The sequence below is a fragment of the Hyaena hyaena genome, unplaced genomic scaffold (genome assembly GCF_003009895.1).
Source record: "Hyaena hyaena isolate Hyena2069 unplaced genomic scaffold, ASM300989v1 scaffold_38, whole genome shotgun sequence".
NCBI classification, from domain to species: Eukaryota; Metazoa; Chordata; class Mammalia; order Carnivora; family Hyaenidae; genus Hyaena; species Hyaena hyaena.
The window spans coordinates 4,220,360-4,240,496 of NW_024080670.1; the positions used below are offsets into that span (position 1 = coordinate 4,220,360).

General features: G+C 57.0%; 1 protein-coding gene across 1 annotated transcript in view; it reads left to right on the forward strand.

Moving 5' to 3' along the window:
- The window catches only part of FAM102A (family with sequence similarity 102 member A), a 35,088-nt gene that overhangs the window by 11,349 nt on the left and 3,602 nt on the right, over positions 1-20,137 (forward strand). The window contains exons 2-10 of the mRNA XM_039229530.1: positions 11,737-11,857; positions 12,144-12,173; positions 14,155-14,271; positions 16,139-16,185; positions 16,305-16,459; positions 18,467-18,571; positions 18,654-18,849; positions 19,311-19,432; positions 19,538-19,607. Of these exons, the coding sequence (XP_039085461.1) occupies positions 11,737-11,857; positions 12,144-12,173; positions 14,155-14,271; positions 16,139-16,185; positions 16,305-16,459; positions 18,467-18,571; positions 18,654-18,849; positions 19,311-19,432; positions 19,538-19,607 (963 nt within the window). The remainder of the gene's footprint in view (positions 1-11,736; positions 11,858-12,143; positions 12,174-14,154; positions 14,272-16,138; positions 16,186-16,304; positions 16,460-18,466; positions 18,572-18,653; positions 18,850-19,310; positions 19,433-19,537; positions 19,608-20,137) is intronic.

The window sequence follows — 20,137 nt, forward strand, 5'->3', positions numbered from 1 at the left end:
GTACTCTCTTCTCTTTGGGGAAGCACAGGCAGATGTTGTGGATTTAAATTGTTTCCTTATTAGACTCTTGCCTCTCCCAGCCTGGGCTGGGTTTCATCAGCCGGGAACCTGGGTTGCATCACTGCGACCGACTGCTCCTTCCTCCAGGAACCCAGCCAAGGCCTGGAGCTGATGGAGTGGGTGTGGCCGAGGAGGAGCAGGCTGGGCACCGGGATGGCACCCCCTTCCCCGGGGCTGCTGGACCAGCTGGGAGGGACTTAGGTGGTGCAGCATTGCTCTGGTTACCTGTCGTTATAGGGGCCAGCTTTCCCAGGAACCCAGGAGTGCAGCTGGGGCTGAGGGGTACCCAGGGTCCCACTCAGTTCTGGCGGATGTACCTTCTCTTAGGTGGGGGCCCAGCTCCTGCATCAGAATCACAGGAGAGCTTGTATCAGACGTTCGGCCCAAGGCCTGCAGCAGTGATGCTTCATGGGGTGACTTTGTCCCCTGGGGAGACAGCTGGCAGTGTCTAAAGACATTTTTGGTGGTCACAGCTGGCTACCGGCAGGATGCTGCAGAGTGCCCTACGATGCACAGGAGGACCCCCCCCCCCCGCCCCCCGCCCTGCCCCAGCCCAGGATTTCCCTCTCAGAACGTCAGTAGTGCTGAGGTCAGGGCACCCTGCCCTGGTAGGGCCTGGGCTGCCCCATTGACACCCCGGGTTCCCTTCTCCTGATTCTGCCCCTCTGGTAACTGCCAGCTGTAACGAAGCTCTATGCATAGCTCAGGGGTTAGAGCACTGCTCTCGTAACTGCCGGCTGTGCTGCGTCTTTGGTCGGGCTCCAGGGAGAGGCACCGAAGGGCCCATCTGGTTCCTGTCTGCCAGGACCCTGGGGGCCACAGACAGCCTGTGTCCAGAGGTGGCTCTCTCCCTGCCAACCCTTCATGGGGAGATGCCAGGGCTGCTAAGGCTCTGGGAGCTTGCTGCACTTCCTGGGTTGGAATGCCCGTCTGGGCTGGGCGTCGGGGACATGGCCATGAGCTGACCTTGGGGAACCATGAAGCCTAGACCCTGGCTCCAGCTGGGAGTCCCGCGTCTCTCTGAGAGGCCGCGCGTGAGGGCTCAGTTCAACCTGGCCCACCATCCTTCATGGCCTTTGAGGCTCTGCAGTGGCTGGGGCCAAAGAGGTGAAGCCGGGCCGTGATGTCAGGCCACCTCAGGCTGGCATCCGACCCTGTTGTTTTGTGAGTCAGGGCCTATCCTCCCCTTCTCTGGACCTCAGTTTCTCCATCTGTACTTTGGGAACGATAATGGCACACACCTCATAGGATTGTGGTAGAACTCAGGTTGGTCATGTGGATGAAACACTGTCCTGTAGAAAGAGCTCAATGGACAGGATTTTTTTTTTTTTTAATGTTTATCTCTGAGAGAGAGAGACAGCATGAGCAGGGGACGGTCAGAGAGAGAGGGAGACACGGAATCTGAAACAGGATCCAGGCTCTGAGCTGGCTGTCAGCACAGAGCCCAACGCAGAGCTCGAACCCATGAACCATGAGATCATGACCTGAGCCGAAGTCGGATGCCCAACCGACTGAGCCACCAGGCTCCCCGAATAGGGTCTGATTTGACTATTGATTAAATTAAAGATGAGCCTGGGGGAGGAGGGGAAAGGTGATCTAGAGTGAGAGTCGCACTCTATGCAGCTCTGGCCCGGGCTCTGGGGAGACAGTGGTGACAGATGAAACACCGTCATCATCTGTGTGAGGCCCCAGTGGCGGCCAGCTGTCTTGGTTTCTGGCACACGGCAGATACCAGGAAGATGCGGCCACACACCAAGCTGACAGAATTCACTGTGTGCCCCATCCTGCTGAGTAGGAAGGAGCTGGGCGTGGCACCATGGAGTCACCCTGTGACGGCCTCAGGCGCTGGGCAGTGTCCCCCTTCTGCAGATGACGAAGTCCGGGCTCCCTGAGATGGACCTCCTGGGGCCCCTCACCAGCCTGGTCCCACCCCTCCCTGGCCTTGTCTTCCCTCTTCCTGGGAGCCACCCCTTTCTCTCCGGGTCCTCTTGGGCCGTTCCCATGGCCTAGGACATCTCATCTAATCTTCAGCTGGCCAACCTCACCTTGAGGTCCCAGCTCTGGTGTCACTGCCCCAGACCAGGTGAGGCCCCTGTCTGCACTCTCGGAGGCTGGCGGCAGTTATCAGTCACTTGTGTAGCATCTGTCTCCCCCACCCAACCGGGGACTCCTCCAGGAGGGCTGCTCCCGCCGTGTCCCCACACTCACCCGGGCCCCAGGCCAAGCCAGCACCCACAGTAAGTCTTTGTGGGTGTGTAATAGAGGCCCCGCTCGGGATTTGGGGCCGGCCGGTGGGGGGGTTCCAAGGGAGTTCTGCTGGCCTGACGACGGCAGCATGGTGTGGTGCTCTGTCCTATTTCAGGACAACCCAGAAATAACAGAATTCTGCCACTGGGAAGGCCACAGTGGGCTGTGGTGGGTGGAGGGCTCGCCCTGCCTCCTGGGGCTTGGACGTCTAATTGTAGATCTTAAAGCTAAAAACGAAACTCCCCTGAAAACCCAGTCTCTGTAATTACCTGTGCCCGGCAGCATGGTGCTGGGCACTCGTGCCCGAAGCCCCAGGCTGGAGGGGCGCCTGGTCCTGAAGGAGGGCGAGTGTGGGCCCAGGCCTCGAATCGGGGAGGTGAGGGTCAGAGCTCTTTTGCTTTTGACCATCCCTTCTAATCTCACGCCCTTTTCTCATTTCTCAATTTACATTTCGATTATAGAAATGGTTCTTGGACAGAAATGAAGAAAATGGTCCTGGTGGTCTCTCATCCCACCCTAGCCACACCTGCTGTGAGCTCTCTCCTTCCTTCGACCTGTCCCCTCAGGCCAGCGTGCAGACGAACGCACCCCAAAGCCCGGAGTCCAGGCTCCTGGACCGTCTCCTCTCTGGGCTTCATCTTTATAGTTCCGTTTTCCCGCGCATCCTGAGCCACGTCAGCAGGACAAGCAGGGGCGACGCACAGTCCTGTGTTTTCTTTTCTTTTTTTTTTATTATTAAGTTTATTTATTTATTTTGGGGGGGGCAGGGGTGGCGAGAGACCATGCCAAGCAGGCTCCGTGCAGTCAGCGGAGAGTCTGATGCGGGACTCGGAACCGTGAGATGACGACCTGAGCAGAAATCAAGAGCCGGCACCCCAGTGCTGTTTTCTTAACAAACGTCTTACTTGTGACTTTTTCCCATAGATGCTCATCGGTTTTAATTCTGTCACCCTCCCCCTCTTTCTGAGACAGGCGCTCACTGTGCCTCCTGTCACTGCCGATGTACATGGAGGCCGAGGGTGCCCAGCCAGGCCGGGTCCCTGTCCCCGGAGCCCACAGTCCATCGAGGTCATAGCAGTGTCAGGGTCCTAGCCACCCGTCAGGGGTCTTGCATGGGGCCTCTGCCATTGCCGGGGGTCATTCCCCATGGTGGCTTTGTGGCCCCAGACCTCAGTGCAATGTTATGAACTTCCAGACGAGTTCATTTCCCCCTCAGTCACGCTTTTAAAAAAAACCACATTGGGGTGCCTGGGTGGCTTAGTTGGCTAAGCATCCGACTGTTGCTTAGGTCATGATCTCGCGGTTCGTGGGTTCGAGCCCCGTGTCAGGCTCTATGCTGACTGCCAGCTCAGAGCCTGGAGCCTATTTCAGAGTCTCTATCTCCCTCTCTCTCTGACCCTCCCCTGCTCACGCTGTCTCTCTCTCTCTCTCTCCTAGAAATAAATAAAAATATAAAAAAACAAAAAAAAAAACCAAACCACATTGATATTTCCCGTTTGAATAGAAAAGGACTTGGTTACCCTTCCCCTCTTCTCTCGGTCCTTCCCTACCCACCTGTGCACACGTGGACGCCAGTGATTGCTGGCACCTCTACATGGTTTGGAAGCTTGGGGCCATGACCCCCTCTCCAGTTGCGCTCCCACCAGCCCCTCGCTTACTCTGCTCCAGCTACACTGGCCATCTTGGCTTTGTTAAACATGTCAGGGGGGCACCTGGGTGGCTCTGTCGGTTAAGCCTCCACCTCTTGATTTCAGTTCAGATCACCATCTCGCAGTTCATGAGTTTGAGCCCCACATCAGGCTCTGCACTGTCAGATTCTCTCTGAGAATCTTGGGATTCTCTCTCTCTCTTTCTCTCTCTGTTCCTTCCCTGCTCCTGTTCTCTCCCCCCGCCCCTCTCAAAATAAACAAACATTAAAAGAAAGTCTCTTACACGTGTCGGGCACGCTCCCCCTGCCGGGCCTGCTCGCCCCGCAGTGCGTGGGTCACTCTTGCCTCCTTCAGCTCTTTGCTCAGATGTCACCCTCCCTGGTCACCTTTCTCTCACACTGTCCCCACGTGGGCTCTGCCTGCTTCCTCACCTGGCCCCCTTTCCTCCACAGCACTCCCGCCACCATCGGATGTGTTTGCCCCATTTTGTCGGTCTCCTACGCACTGCCAGACTGTAAGTCCCTGGAGGGCAGGAGTTTCTGTTTCCTTCACGGCTTGTGTCCCCGGGGCCTTCAGCAGTGCCTGGCACCTACCAAGGGCTTAATAAAAGGTTTATGAGTGAATCAAGGCCCTGAGACTTCCACAAGCCTGGCCTAGCCGGCTCCCACCCTGGAGCTCATCATGGCCGCTTGCCTGTCGGCCCCATCCCTGCCTCTTTTACAAACAGCCCTCCCCTGCCCCTGAGCCCATGTTCATCTCCCTCCAGCGCCCCTCTCCCGAACCCGTGACTCTATTTCACCTGGCTAGGGGTGCCCGACTCCCTCGTGGCTCTGTGACACTGGGTGGGCTACTCAGCCTTTCCGAGCCTCACTCTCCTCGCCCATGGAGTGGGCACGATAACACCCAACTTTCAGCGTCAAAGGGCTCCAAGTGGCACACGGCAGGCGCTAGGGAAGTGGCCGCTGCCGAGTGTTTATTTTACCTTTACTGTGAGCTCGTAGGGTGGGCCAGGGCGGAGCTGGGAGCCTCTCCCGGGGGAGTGGTGGCATTTAATAGTGTGTGTTTAGAGCCTAGTGGAAACAAGGGGGCGGCCCAGAGCCGGTTCCCGTGAGCCCTGCCCCGGCCCATCTTCCTGCGGAGGGAGAGGAAGGCACCTGTTACCTGAGCCTGGGAGGGCACCTCGTGGCTTTCTCTGGCCCGGCCTGGCAGGGCCCCACGAACCAGAGAGGGCCTTGGGCTTCCTGGCCGCCCTTTCCCAGGGCGGACTCACAAAGGGGAGGGGAGGGGTGAGGGCCTACGATCCGGTCCGGCTTTTGTTCCCAGACACTAATCCTAATCCACTGGGTGTGTCGACGTGCCCAGTGCTGTGAGCGTTCTCCTCAGGCCTCCAGCGGCCGCTTCCAGCTCCTGGGCTGAGTTGAGTGGAGAGGGGTGAGTGGAGCTCTGAGGGTCCACGTGGGAGCCATGGCTGTCCCCAGCTCCCATTTCCGGCTTGGGCCTCTGGCTGCTTTTCGCCCTTGCCTCCCACCTACTCCAGGGTTGCTCTCTGCCTCCACCTGAAGCCCCCGTGGCAAGACAGAGGCACTGTCAGAATAAGATTCAAAAACCTCTCCTGGGCCCATGAAGCCCCTCATGACACCGAACCCCCTGCTCCCTCACCCACCACATCCCCTCTGCTTTCCCGTCCATTTCCATTCAGCCACTTGTCTCTGTGCTTCTTTTCCATTTGCCAAGCACGTTTCTACCTCAGGGCCTTTGTATCTGCTATTGTTGCATCTCTAGACAGCTCTCCCTGGTCTTTGCCCAACCTGTACCCTCACTTCACTTCAGGCCCAGCTCAGATGTCACCATCTGAAGGCTTTCCCTGTCCATCTGCCCATAGTGCTCACCTTTTCATCTCTTTGCAGCTCTCCTACCCACCTTCCCCTCGGTTTTCTCCATTTTTCTCTCTTTATCCAACCTACCATAGGTGAAATGGTTTTTCACCTATTTATTTATTTATTTATAATATTTTTATTTATTTCTAGGAGAGAGAGAGACAGCGTGAACAGGGGAGGGTCAGAGAGAGAGAGAGAGACACAGACTCTGAAACAGGCTCCAGGCTCTGAGCTGGCAGTCAGCACAGAGCCCGACGCGAGGCTCGAACCCACGAACTGCGAGATCATGACCTAAGCAAAAGTCGGGCGCTTAACCGACTAAGCCACCCAGGTGCCCCAGTTTTTCACCTATTTAAAGCGCACAGCTCAGTGGTTTTTAGTCTACGCACAGAGTTGTGCAGCCATCAGCATAGTCAATTTTAGAACATTTTCATCACCTCCAAAGAGAAACTCCATACCCATTGGCAGTCCCTCCGCATTTTCCCCCAAATCCCCCAGCCCCTGGCAATCACCATCTTTCTGTCTCTTAGGGGTTCGCCCATTCTGGACGTCTTACATAAGTGGGAGCACACAATCCGCAGTTGTGACTGGCTTCATTCACTTAGCATATCTCAGGGTTGATCCATGTGGTAACAGGTGTAAGTGCTTAATTCCTTTTGGTTGCTGAGCAATAATTCCGCTGGATGGATAGACCGTGTTCTGTGGATTCATTCACCAGTTGATGGACGTTTGGGTAGCTTTCACTTTTGTGTTATTATGATACTGCCGTGCACGTTTGTGCACAATCTTTTTTTGTGTGTGGACATGTTTTCGTTTCTCTTGGAATACACCTAGGAGTAGCATTGCTGAGTCATAAGGTAACTCTGAGTTGAACATTTTGAGGACCTGCCAGACTGTTTTCCAAAGGGGCTGCACCGGTTTCCATTCCCGCCAGCCGCGTAGGAGGGTTCCGGTGTCTCCACCCCCTCACCGTCACTTGTTATTATCAGTCTTTTTTTTTTTTTAATGTTTTATTTCTAGGAGAGAGAGAGAGACAGCATGAGCAGGAGAGGGTCAGAGAGAGGAGTCACAGACTCCGAAACAGGCTCCAGGCTCTGAGCTGGCAGTCAGCACAGAGCCCGACGCGGAGCTTGAACCCACGAACCGCGAGATCATGACCTAAGTGAAAGTCGGACGCTTAACCGACTAAGCCACCCAGGTGCCCCTGTTATTATCAGTCTTGATTATAGCCTTCCCAGTGCGTGTGAAGTGGTAACTCATTATAGTTTTGATTCATGTGTCCCTAATGGCCAGTGACCTTGAGCATCTGCTCATGTGCTTATTGGCTATTTGGTGTCTTCTTTAGAGAAATGTCTATTCAAATCACCTGCCCATTTTTAAATTCGGTTGTTTTTTACCATCCAGTTGTAAGTGCCCTTTCTATATTGTTGGTGACAAGTCCCTTGTGATGTATATGCTCTGCAGATATTTTCCTTCGTCTGTGGGCTGCCTTATCACTTTATTATTTATTTGTTTGTTTGTTTGTTTTTATTTATTTGAAAGAGAGAGACAGAATCCAAAGCAGGCTCCAGGCTATCAGCACAGAGTCCAACATGGGGCTCAAACTCATGAACCGTGAGATCATGACCTGAGCCGAAGTCAGACATTTAACCAACAGCCCAGGCACCCCTAGTGTTTATTTTTGAGACAGAGAGAGAGAGAGAGAGAGAGGGAGACACTGAATCTAAAGCAGGGTACAGGCTCTGAGCTGTCAGCACAGAGCCCAACACGTGGGGCTCGAACCCACTAACTACGAGATCATGACCTGAGCTGAAGTCAAATGCTTACTGAGCCACCCAGGCTCCCCGCCATCTCACTTTCTTGATGGTGCCCTTTGAATCAAAAAACAGGCTAATTTTTATGAAATCCAGTATTTTTTTAATGTGTCTATACTTTCTCAATATTGAGAAAGCTCATTCTTTTTTAATGTTTATTTATTTTTGAGAGAGAGAGAGAGAAACCAAGCAAGGGAGGGGAAAAGAGAGAGGGAGACAAAGAATCTGAAGCAGGCTCCAGACTCTGAGCTGTCAGCCCAGAGCCCAACATGGGGCTCAAACCCACTAACCTCAAGATCATGACCTGAGCTGAAGTCAGACACTCAATAGACTGAGCCATTCAACAGACTACCCCTGAAATCCAGTATTTCTAACTTTTCTTTTGTCGCCTATTCTTTAGATGTCCTATCTGAGAAACTCTTGCCTAATTCCAGATCACAAAGACTTATCCTATTTTTTCTAAGAATTTCATGGTTTGGGCTTTTTTTTTTTGGTAAGTTTTTATTTACTTATTTTGAGAGAGAGAGTGTGTATGAGCACGTCAGGGAGGGGCAGAGAGAGGGAGAGAGAATCCCAGGCAGGCTCCACACTGTCAGTGCAGGGCATGATGCAGGGCTCAAATTCACGAACCATGAAATCATGACCTGAGCCAGTCAGAGATGCTTAACCATCCTGAGCCACCCAGGCAGTTAAGAGTTTGGGCTGTTAAATTTAGGTCTTTGATTCATATTGAGTTAGTTACTGTGTGTGGTGTGAGACATGGGTCCTACATCATTCTCTTGCACAGAATATCTTCATTGTCTAGCAACTTTTGTTAAAGACTGTCCTTTTCCCCCACTGGCAGGCACCCTTGCTGAAAATCAGTTGACCATAAATGTGAAGGTTTATTTCTGAGCTCTTAATTCCATTCCGATGATCTGTGTGTCTGTTCTTCGGCCAGAACCATCTTTTCTCAATTATGGTAGCTTTGGAGAAGTTTTGCCAAGACACTGAATCCTTTAATTATGTTCTGTTCTACTTTTCCTAGATGCTTTGATTCTTCTGGTCCCTTAAATCTCCAAAGTTTAGGATCAATGTGTCAAATTTCTACAAAGAAGCCAGCTGAGATTGTGTTAAATTTTTAGATCAGTTTGTGAGTATTGTCATACCAACATTAGATCTTTTGAAACACGACTGTGGGGTGTGTCTCCATTAATTTAGATCTTCTTGAATTACTTTCAATCATGTTTTGTAGTTTTCAGAGTATATATTTTGCACTTCTTTTGTGAAATTTGATTGTATTTATTGTGTTCTTTTTGGCTCTACTATAAATGGAATTATTTCCTTCATTTCATTGTGGGTGTTCACTAGTGTGTAGAAATAATTGATTTCTGTTTATTGATCTTGGATCCTGAAACCTTGCTAATAAACTCTTGTATTCGGATGGTTTTTAGCAGATTCTCTTTGTGATTTTCTACATACAAGCTCAAATTACCTGCCAATAAAGAGAATTCTAGGGGCGCCTGGGTGGCGCAGTTGGTTGGGTGTCCGACTTCAGCTCAGGTCATGATCTCATGGCTTGTGGGTTCGAGTCCCTCATTAGGCTCTGTGCTGACAGCTCAGAGCCTGGAGCCTGCTTTGGATTCTGTGTCTCCCTCTCTCTCTGACCTCCCCCTGCTCACGCTGTCTCTCTCTCTCTCAGAAATAAATAAAACATTAAAAAAAATTTTTTTTTAAGAAGAGAATTCTAGTTCTTCCCCCATCCACTATCATTTCTCTTTGTGGTTTGCCTGACCTCGTTCTTGTCCCATTGCAGTGTTTGGTCACTGCTGTGGTCCCGGTGTGTAGGACGGGGACTGGCATGTGTTTGGATGAATGAGTGGAACCGGCATGGTTGGGGCAGGGATGCTCCCCAGCCCAGGGCTCCTGCTCCCCACGTGGCACCTGCTTCTGGAAGGTCCCTGCCATGTCTGCTGCGGGTTTGGCACCCTCCTTCCTCTCCGTCGCGTCTAGCCCTAAGCTTTTCTGTTTGTACCAGGACTGGGGCAGCAGGGAGTTGCTGGAGCTCACCTTCCTCACAAAGTCAGAGCATGTTGGTGACAGTCCCTCTCGATCCCCATTGTCTTCATCAGACGAGACAGGTCTCATGGACCTCCCCAGCCCCGCCCTTTGAGGGTCCCGCTGATGCTCTCTGGTGCCCCCAAGTGAGTGGGCGGTGTGCCTCTTTTACCCACGAGTGTGGAGAGCTGAGCCCTGGCTGAGTCACTCAGTCATCTGAGGACTGTGAGCCCAGGTCTGCCTGACCCAAGCCCTGTTGTCCCTTGTCACGGCCCTGACAGGATGTAGAGTCAGGAGGGGGCTCCTGAGAGGTTCGGCGCAGGGGTTTTCATAGCCACGGAAACCAAAGTATGTTTGTTCCTCACTCATGCTGTTTCCTCTGCCTGGAACTATGTCCCCCACGGGCTACTCCCCCCTCGTCAGTCCTGTCTGAGCTTGAACGTCACCCCCACCCCCCCGCAGCCAGTTGTCTACCCTGACTCACCCTTTCCCTCCACCCTCTCCTGGCGACACTGAGTCGTCACCGGGTAACTGTCATTGTCGGTCTGTGCATAAAGTCCACCTCGGGCTCAGCGCCTGACTCGTACTTGCCACTCGGAGACATGGGTGGGGTCTCGGGTACATGGCAAGGGACTGCTGGCCCCCGAACCCTGGTGCGCTGCCAGCCCTCCCCCGGCTCTGTGGCCTGTGAACCAAGGTAATGGCCGAATGCTTTGCAGTCAGACAGTCCTGGGTTCAAATCCTGCCTGTTGGTCTCTGTGGATGTGATCCGGGGTAGAGTCTCTTGGGGCCCCAGTGCCCTCAACTATAGAGGGGGTGGCACGAAGCCTACTGTCTACTCATGTGAGCAGCGAACATGCCCATGTGCAGATGACCCTCCGACCCTCCACCCTCAGGCCCCAGTCTGGTGGTTAACCTGTGATCCTCAGGTCCCCCGGGGGGATGGGGGGGCAGTCACTTCCTCATCTGTCCACGTGGCTGTTCCTGTTAGATGGGATGATGAAGCAGGAGGTAATGTCTCTCACACCGTCCCTTCCCTTCCGTGGCCACCCCTTCCTGAGCACAGGCTCTGCCAGGCAGGCTGTGGGGGGCTGGGGGAGCCATGCAGGCCGCCCCAGATCCCGCCAAGCGGCCGGGAGACGCTGGGGGAGCTCCCAGGGCACCAAGCATTTCTCTGTTGAGGGCGTGTTGAGGTTTTCGGTGTGTGATACTCCCCAGGAGCAGGGGGAGCGTGCCCTGGAAGACCAGCCTCCCCCACCCCATTAGTGTCAGGGAAGCTGGGGACCCCAAGTTGGTGTCTCAGGCCAGTATGGTGAGAACGAAGCATGCAGCCCCTGGGGCCCCCCGCTCAAGGTCAAGTCCCTGTTTTTCTGTCCCTGCGGTGGGCCTCCGGCCAGAGTGCTAGCTCCCCCACCACCTCCCCCCACCCCCTGAGCTCCGGTGTCTGTGAATGTGGGATTGGGCTGAGGGTAGTACCTGTCCCAGACACCGCTGGAAGGGCTGGAAAGGGCGGGTGTGATGGCGGGTCTCTGGCCCTGGGAGCAGCCCCACTAGAGTGCCGTGAGGCCTGCCCGGCACATGGGAAGTACGATCCGAGCGTTAGACGTCTCCATTATTACTATCATCGTTGTTGTTAGTGGCAAAGAAACGGTCTCCGCAGGCCAACTGGTTGCTGACTGGGCGGTGCTGGGCAGTTGACCTTGCTTTTCATCTGCTGGGGAAGATTGTTGTGAGGGTCGGGGTGGTGGGAGGTAATGGCAGAGGAAGGGGCCACAGAACAAGGGGAGAGAGCAGCACTGGGAGCAGGGGCAAGGAGTGGCTGCCTGCAGCCTGACCTCACCCCTACCTTGTTTTTTTTTCACTTTTTATCACTTATTTTTGTTTTTGCAACACGTACAACAGGCATGTTCTCATTAGGAAAACACAGCCACTCTGTGATACAAAGTAAAAAGCGAGAGCTCCCCTCCTCCCTCTCCTCCCTAAAGACCAGCCCTGTCCCTGATACCTGTCCTGACCTGCCTGCTTGTGTTCACCTGTCTGCCTGCCCTGCAGGGAGGAGGTGCGGGAGAACTGCGTGCGGTGGCGGAAGAGGTTCACCTTCGTGTGTAAGATGAGTGCCAACCCGGCCACCGGCCTGCTGGACCCCTGCATCTTCCGTGTGTCGGTGCGCAAGGTGAGGCTGGGCTCTGGCTGGGCTCCAGGGCTGGGGCCGGGGCTGCGGGCCCAAGGCCAAAGCTGGGGGGAGGGGGGGGGAGGAGGCCAACGGTCCGGTCCAGTGGCTTTAGGCCCGTCCCCTGACCTGTCCCCTCGAGAGAGCATGGAGTGAGTCGCTCTGCCCCTTGGCTAGTCTTTCCCCCCAGCAGTCAGGTTCGATGTGGGGTGGGGAGGCCCCTGGGGAGACACCCGAGGTCCCTTGGATTCCCTGGTTACGCTGCTTGTGTGTCTGTCTCTCTGTGCAGGAGCTGAAAGGCGGGAAGGCTTATTCCAAGGTGAGTGGGGCTGTGAAGGGTTAGTGGGGCGGAATGGGCCTGAGACAGGCTCCCAGGAGAACTTCCAGTCCCTTCTCTGCCCCAAACTGGAGACCCTCAGCTCTGCATGAGATGTGTTATTTTTTGGAAATGTCTTTATTGATCGTCTTTGCCCTTAATATAAGGGACCCAGGTGCTTGTTGCAACACAAATGGCACAGAAGTTCAGAGTGAGAAGGCGGTTTCCACCCCCTTCCTCCCCAGATCCCACCCTTGGCTCCGGTAAGGTCCCTCCAGACTGCTCAAGAAAAGGAAAGTTAGGAAACAGACTCGCAGAGCAGCGAATAAAACGTCCGCGTGTGTGGTTTAGAGGAGTGTAAAATGAGCTCCCCGTACGTGTACTTGTGTACATGCAGACAAGAGGGTCTTTAGATACACAAAAGGGACTTGTTCTAAACATGTTCTACAGCGTGGCTCCCGCTTGCCGGTACTCCGTGGGCTTGCTGTCACGTCCTCACAGATTCCTCTTGCGTCTAACAGAGACGGCGTCCCCTTGTACGGCTGGGTGCTTGGTGCCCCGCCAGCCCCCGCTCTTGCACATCTGTGTTGCCGTTTGCACGACACCCACTGGGAAAAGTGGGAGAAGGCGGCTCTGGAAGGGTCACCCCTGGCTTCGAATAAACCTGCTTTGCCCTAGACCACTTCTTGGTGGGGGACTCACAGCCCACCCTCCGTAGCCCCTGGGAGGTGGCCTGGTAGCAGGGGGTGGGCTCAGTCCGGAGAGGAAATGCCTTTGCCTCACCTCGCCCTGCGTGGAAGGCGTGGCCCTTCCCACTGACCGGAGCTCAGGAAGCTCATCGTTCTGGGCCGTGCACTCTGCCCTGGCCTGGGCGCGTGTGGCCATCTGCAGAAACGGAGGGCAGGCTGGCTAGAACTGGGCTGTGGAAGGTGCCCCCGTAGTGGAAATTTCTCCTCCCGTTAATTCTCACGGGCAAGGACAGCTGCCCAGAAGGAACTACCGGCGGCCGGCTGTGGCAGCCCACCTCCACCCGACAGGCACTTAGCAGGTGCCTGGCACGTGTCAGACCTGCAGGCCCTTCCCTCCTGTCCCGTAACCAAATGCCCTCAACAGGCCCTGCTCCATTCTCTGGGGAAGGAAGCTGGGGCCCAGCGGGGCAGCTAGACTTGGTGCTGGTAGGGGGGCCTGGCCTCGGGCCTGGCTCTGCTGGTTAGGCTCTGTGGGGCCCTAGGCAAGTCACTTACCCAGAACCTTAGTTTCCTCCTCTGCCCACTGGGGGTCCCTAGGACTTGATGGCAGGGCTAGGATGTGAACCCACTGAATCGGATTCTGGCATATGTGCCCCTAAACTCGGTAGTAGAGACTTGCATGCAGCAGGTGGTCAGTAAATGCCACTTGTTGGTGTGGTTGTCCCCAAAGTCCTTAATCTCAGCACCCCCCCACCCCTGCCTTAACTCAGTTTCCTGCCCGCTATCGAAGGCTCTCGTAGCTTCTACACTTTGTTCTCAAGTGTTCTCCCACTTCCCTCTGTGTCCCCGGTGCCCCTCTCTGCACCCCAGAACAGCCAGGTGTTCCCACCAGCCCCCACTCCAACCTCCGTGAGGGACTCCTGCCTGCCCACCCCCCCATGCCAAGTTCCCACGGGCCTTCCCTCCCCGCTGCGTGCTGGCCCCGCGGCTCCCACAGCACAGCCTTGTTTCCCAGGGAACAATGCCTCTGTGTCACAGGCAACAATGTCCTTTCATCTCAGGCGCTGCCCCAGTGCACTCTGGGACGTGGCACAAAGGGCGCTTTGTGCAGCTCAGGGATGTGAGCTCCAGACCAGCCTCTGTCCTTCGGTGCCATTATGCAACACTCAGTCTGGGCTGTGGGGCGGGTCTGGGGGATCTGCCTGCCCCCCTAACCTTGACAAGTTAACCCTTGTGCCGCCTGCCCTGCGCCCACACCCCCTGCGGCTTCCCACACTCTCCTCTGTCCCTCCCAGCTGGGCTTCGCCGACTTGAACCTGGCCGAGTTCGCAGGCTCGGGCTCCACAGTGCGCTGCTGCCTGCTGGAGGGGTATGACACGAAGAACACTCGTCAGGACAACTCCATCCTCAAGGTACCGGGGCCCCACCCCCAGAGGAGCCCGGGCAGACCTGCTCCTCATCAGAGTCCCCTGGGGGGTTGTTACAAATACAGATTCCCATCCCAGACCCTGGGTCAGAAAACCACCCTCAGAAGCCTGGCTCTGCCACTGGCCTCAGTTTCCCCGTCTTTACTTGGGCGTACGGGTGGAGCCCAGCAGTCTTGTTAGGGGTGGGTTGAGCACTTTCAGTGAGATGAGCATCCCCCGGTGTTTGCCACCTTGCATCTCATGACACCTGACGACAGCCCCATCGGGTGTGGTGTCTGGTTTGGTCCCGGTTTTGCATAGGACGGGGTTGTAGATGCCAGCTCATTTGCCTGGGGTCACAGGCAGAGCTGACGCTTGGCCCCCAGCTGTTTGGTTCCATGGTCCGGCTCCCAGCCATTGCCCCATGTGACACGAGACCGCCTGACCTTGCGGTGGAGGGGCAGTGTGCGGGGAGAACCCGCCATCCCTTGAGCCTGGCACACCAAGCGCGGCCGCTCCAAGAGCCCAGCCAGGGGCACATTTCTGGTGGCCGAGGCAGCTCCCTCCCTCCCAGCAGCCAGCCCTCTGGCCTCTCAGGACAGAGCTACCTGGGCACCCGCCTCGGCCACCACGTCTCTCTTCCTCTTCCCCACACCCTTCCACCCAACTGAGAAAACAGACTTGTCCCAACCACACCTCTGTGAGCTGACCCAGTGGGAGTGTGTTGTACTTGAAGCAGAGCCAGGCAGAGGTGGAGGACTGGGGCACTGCAGTCCCTAGGCCCTTTGCAGAGACAACCAGCGGTACCCAGAAAGGTCCAGGCCAGTCGTGGTGGGAACAGGGACCTTTCGGTCTCGCCCCAGTGGCCCTGTGCACCCTCAGGCAAATCAGGGGTCCCCAAGGGGGTGCAGGTGGCTGCAAAGCCAGCTTCCTCACATCCTGTTTGCAGGGCTTTGGGCCCTTACTTCCCTTGAGTCTGTGTCTGAGTCCTGCCTCCCTCGTCTGCAGCCTGGGGCCATCACCTACTTTGTAGGCCAGATGAAATAATTCATTAAAAAGAAAGTCTCAGGGGGCTCCTGGCTGGCTCAGTCTTAGAGCACGTGACTCATGCTCTCTGGGTCATGAATTCGAGCCCCACGTTGGGTATACAGCTTACTTAACAACAACAACAAAAGTCTCAGCCTAACGATCTCCATTTTTGTCAGTGTTGGCACTGGGCTGTGAGCACCCATTCTCTACCCCATCACCCTCTCCCTGTCGCTTTATCTCAGCCCGGACTCGGGGGCCCCAGCCTTGCCTTGTTTGGGGCATTGATCTCTGCCCTGGTGGGTGATGCTGAATTTCTGATGGCTTCTTGCTTTCTTTTACTCAACACACTTTCACCCAGCCCCCGCCCTCCGGGTTTGACTCTCTGGGCACCCCATCTCCCACTCCCACTCACCGTGTTGTGCCTGGTGAACCCCCACACCAGGTGGGCTTCGTGAGCCTCCCCCTGCCTGCCTGCCTGCCATGCGGAGTGTGCCCTCACCCACTCCAAGGCCGTGAGCAGGCCGTGAGGCTGGAGAGGGACTGCGGCCCCCTCCTCGGCACAGTTTTGGAGAAACGGTAGCTAACTTTCCCAGCTGGCGCTCACTGTGTGCCAGGCCTCGCCTCCCCGAGTCCTCTCGGCCATCTCAGGAAACAGGTGTCACAATCGGTTCTGCCCGCCACCCAAGGAAGCGGGGACTCGGTGCTGCTCAATGGCTTCACCAGGGCCAGTAAGGGGGAGAGGCAGTATCGGAGGCCAGCCTATCTGAAGCTGGAGCAGGTGGGCCACGGGGAGGCTCCTGGGCTGGGGGCAGGTGTGGTGTGGCTGACCTCGCCCTCTGTGCAGGTCACCATCGGAATGCTCCTGCTCTCCGGAGACCCCTGCTTTAAGACGTGAGTGTGGGCACGGGCTGCGGGGGGCCACGCAGGGACCCTTCCCGCCTCTGGGCTCTGGGGACTTTGTCTGACCCAGAGCGTGCGCCAGCCCAGTCACAGCCATCTGCCCTCCTCAGGCCGCCGTCCACCGCCAAGTCCATCTCCATCCCGGGCCAGGACTCCTCCCTGCAGCTGACGCGCAAGGGTGGTGGGACCGGCAGCGGCGGCAGCGGCACCAACTCCCTAACGGGATCCCGGCCCCCCAAGGCGAGGCCCACCATCCTCAGCTCAGGTACCCTTCTCCACCTGCCCTGCTTCCCCCCACTCCCGGGGCCCAAGGCTCAGCTGAGTCTCCCCAAGTCCCAAGGGGGGCGTTTGCTGAAAAGACAGAGGCGTTGGGATGGCGTTTACAGCAGGTCATGTGGGCCAATGTCTGAACCCTTCCCGCATGCCGGGCTCTGTGCGGGGCCCCAGCATCAGAGCAGTGTCCTGGCCTCGGGGCCCCGTCTCGCAGGAGAGACAGAAGCCAGTCAGACAAGAAGTAAGCCCAGGTCACCTTCAGGTGTGACAAGAGCCGTGACAGGCACTGGCTGTATCTGCCTGGGAACAATCAGGGAGGGCTCTCCGAGGAGCTGGCTTTGGAGCCGGATCTGAGGGGTGGGTTGCGGGCAGCGCCCCTGGCAGAGGGGTGTGCCCTGAGCTTGGCTCTCCTGCTTGCTGCTGACCTGCACTGGCCGCTCTGCCTCTCCGGCCCCTGCGTCCTCCCCTAATGTGATAGTGATCGCGTCCCGGCTTGCTTTGGAGATTGGCCGAGCACACACGTGTGCCTTGCCTGGCACACGTATGTACTCCATTTCCCAGCACTGGGTTTCTGTCAAATTACCGTTATCACGAACGCCATAAAAACTGCGGACGCCTGAATCCGCAGAGGAGACAGCATGGCGATTAGGGGGTGGGGCCACAGGAGAGGGGGCTCCAGCCTCCCCGCCACCCCGTGTCTCGTGCTGCAATTGGTGAAGCGGGGCCCGTGAGGGCAAGCCTTGGCCGCCATACCCCGTCCAGGGGGTGAGCCCGGAGCACGCGCCGCCCTAACTTGCCCCACGAGAGCAATTAGAGAGGGCGGCTGGGCCTCCAGCAGCCCAGCGGATGTTTGCGGAGTGATTCTGCCCCCGGGGTGGCTGGGAGCAGAGAGGGCCCTGACCTCAAGGGCCGGGTTTCTTCCACCCCCTTTTTTCCTGTAGGCTCAGTCAGGTAAGGCCTGGAGCTGAAAGCCTGCCTCAGCCTGGAGACTGCTCGCAGAAATAAGGGCTTCCCAGCACCATCGCTCTCGCAGCTTCAGGGGTGGCAGAGTGTGGGGGGCGGGACCAGGCCACCCCAGTATAGATGGTGCCTTTTCCAGGCAGGGTGGGGTTTGAGCCCCCGCACCCCTCTAGCTGGTTTTCTGCCCATCTCCTCCTACAGCACCGCCCCCCCTGGCCCCCCCACCCCCCATCTGCAGACCACCTGTTTTGAGAAGCCCTGTGGCTTTGGGCGGGGATGCCGGCAGGCCTGGGGTCTAGCCTGTGGCCTGGAGTGCTGTTCTCTGAGGAGAGGCTAGACGAGATGAGTCCTTCCTTCCTAAGACCAGAACTGGTGGGCAGGCCCTTGCTGAGCCCTGAGTGGGTCCCACCTGGGCCCCTGGTGCCTCCTGCTGGCGAATGCCAGAAAGTTTGTTTCTGAATTTGGGCTTACGGGTGACCTGTGACAGGACTGTCAGCCACCCCCCATTCCCTTATTCCTCCCACTCTGGCTCTGCTGACTTTCGCTCATTTAAGCTTCCGAGGCCTTTGCTTCTGCTGTTCCTATGTGTGGAAGGTTCTTTCCCTGATGCCTTATGTGGCTTGTTCCCTCCCGTGCTTCCTGAAGGCCTCCCATTAAGGCCCTTTCCTCAGAGAAGCCTTCCCTGAGCCCAGACTGGGTCAGACCCCCGTCCACACCTCTCCCTGTTCTGTAACACACACGTCAGTGTGGTTAATTGTGGGTCATTATTCAACATTCTCCCTTCCCGCTGGCCTGTGGCACCATCTCCCCTCACGGCGCCCGGTAGGGTCCCCTGTGCAGAGGAGGGCCCCACAGATATTTGTGCAACGGACAAATCTGGGCTCCAGTGGTGAACCATGGCGGCAGCAGAACCTCAGCTTTTCAGTCTGTTAAATGGACACACTGAGTGCGCCACCCCCCACCCTGACTCAGTGAGAGGACGCGTGTGAACAGCAGGGGCCGGCGCCGCTGGTAAGCCTGTGTCCCCCCCGCCCCCCAGGGGTGCCAGAGGAGGCCGAACAGAACCTGTCCAGCCCCGAGGACGTGTTCCACTCTGGTCACTCCCGCAGCTCCAGCTACGCCAGCCAGCAGTCCAAGATCTCTGGTGAGTGCCCGCCTGGCCCCGCGCCCCCGGCCTTGCGCCCTCCTGGCCGCCCCAGTAACGAGCCTCCCCAAACGCCCACCAGGCTACAGCACAGAACACTCGCGCTCCTCCAGCCTCTCGGACCTGACGCACCGCCGCAACACGTCCACCAGCAGCAGCGCTTCGGGCGGCCTCAGCATGACCGTGGAGGGCCCCGAGGGCGGGGAGCGGGAGCACCGGCCCCCCGAGAAGCCGCCGCGGCCGCCTCGGCCTCCGCATCTGTCTGACCGCTCATTTCGGTGAGCACAGTGCTCCTGGAGAGCGGACCCCTCCCGGGGGGCACCCTGAACCTCTGCTGCTTTACCTGGAACACGGGGACAGCAGGCTCCCCCACCTCAGAGGGTTGGGTGGTGATGATTCAGCCAGAGGATGTACACGAAGGGCATGGCCTGGGCCTGGCATGCACGTGCCGTCACGTGTGCCTTAGCGCAGCGGGTCCCCCATTGACGCGCCTGCAGCTTCTCGGAGGCTAAGAGATTAGGTAACCTCTCAGAGCGTCCAGGTCCGCGTCCATAAAACCAGGTCATCGCGCCTGCCTTGGTGGCCGAGGTGGGGGCCCAGGTGAGGGCCGGAAGAACAAGCTGGCAGTACGTTCTCGCGTGCACTGAGGGCGGCCTAGGTGCTGCAGGGGCTTGCCGGTGCCCTCCTGCCTGTCCCTGGCCGGACTGCTGTGACTCTGCCCTGCTCTGCCCCACCCCAGGCGGAAGAAGGACTCCGTGGAGAGTCACCCGACCTGGGTGGATGACACTCGGATCGACGCGGACGACATCGTGGAGAAGATCATGCAGAGCCAAGACTTTACAGACGGCAGCAACACTGAGGGTGAGCTGCCCACACGGGGAGGCCTGGGGGCAGCACCACCTGTTCCAGGGGTCCCCCGGCTGCCCCTGCCCCTCTCAGCCTCCATCCTCCCCTGTGTCCCCACAGACAGCAACCTCCGGCTGTTCGTGAGCCGTGACGGCTCCGCCACGCTGAGTGGCATCCAGCTGGCCAACAGGTAAGGGTGATAGTGTGGGGATGGGTCCCTAGGGTGGCCGTGGGGCACATGGGGAAAGCGACACTGACCTGGCATTGAATGCCAGTTCTCATCACCACGTTGTGACTTCAGACCAGTCGCTTCTCTGAACCTCAGTTTCCCTATCCGTCAAATGGTGTGGACCATACCGTCTCACCCAGGTGGGACAACACGCTGGGGTGGGTTCTGAGGGTTGCCAGGGTGGCCTCGGAGAGTGCCTGGCACGGGGCGTGGCACACAACAGGGGCTTTATCTGTCTTTATTTTGCACTCTGCTTTTCCCTTCTGGATATGGGAACCTTAAAAACGATGATGCTGACTCGTTTTATTTATTGAACAAGTATTAATTGAGCACCAGCCACACAGCAAGCACTGAGTCAGGAGCTGGGGACGCAGCAGCGAGCAACACGCATCTGTGCCTTCATGATGTGTACATATGACGGGGTGGGAAGACCGAACTTGGGCTTCAACTCTGCAGTTTATAGAGGGCCTTCTTGTGATCATTTATTTATT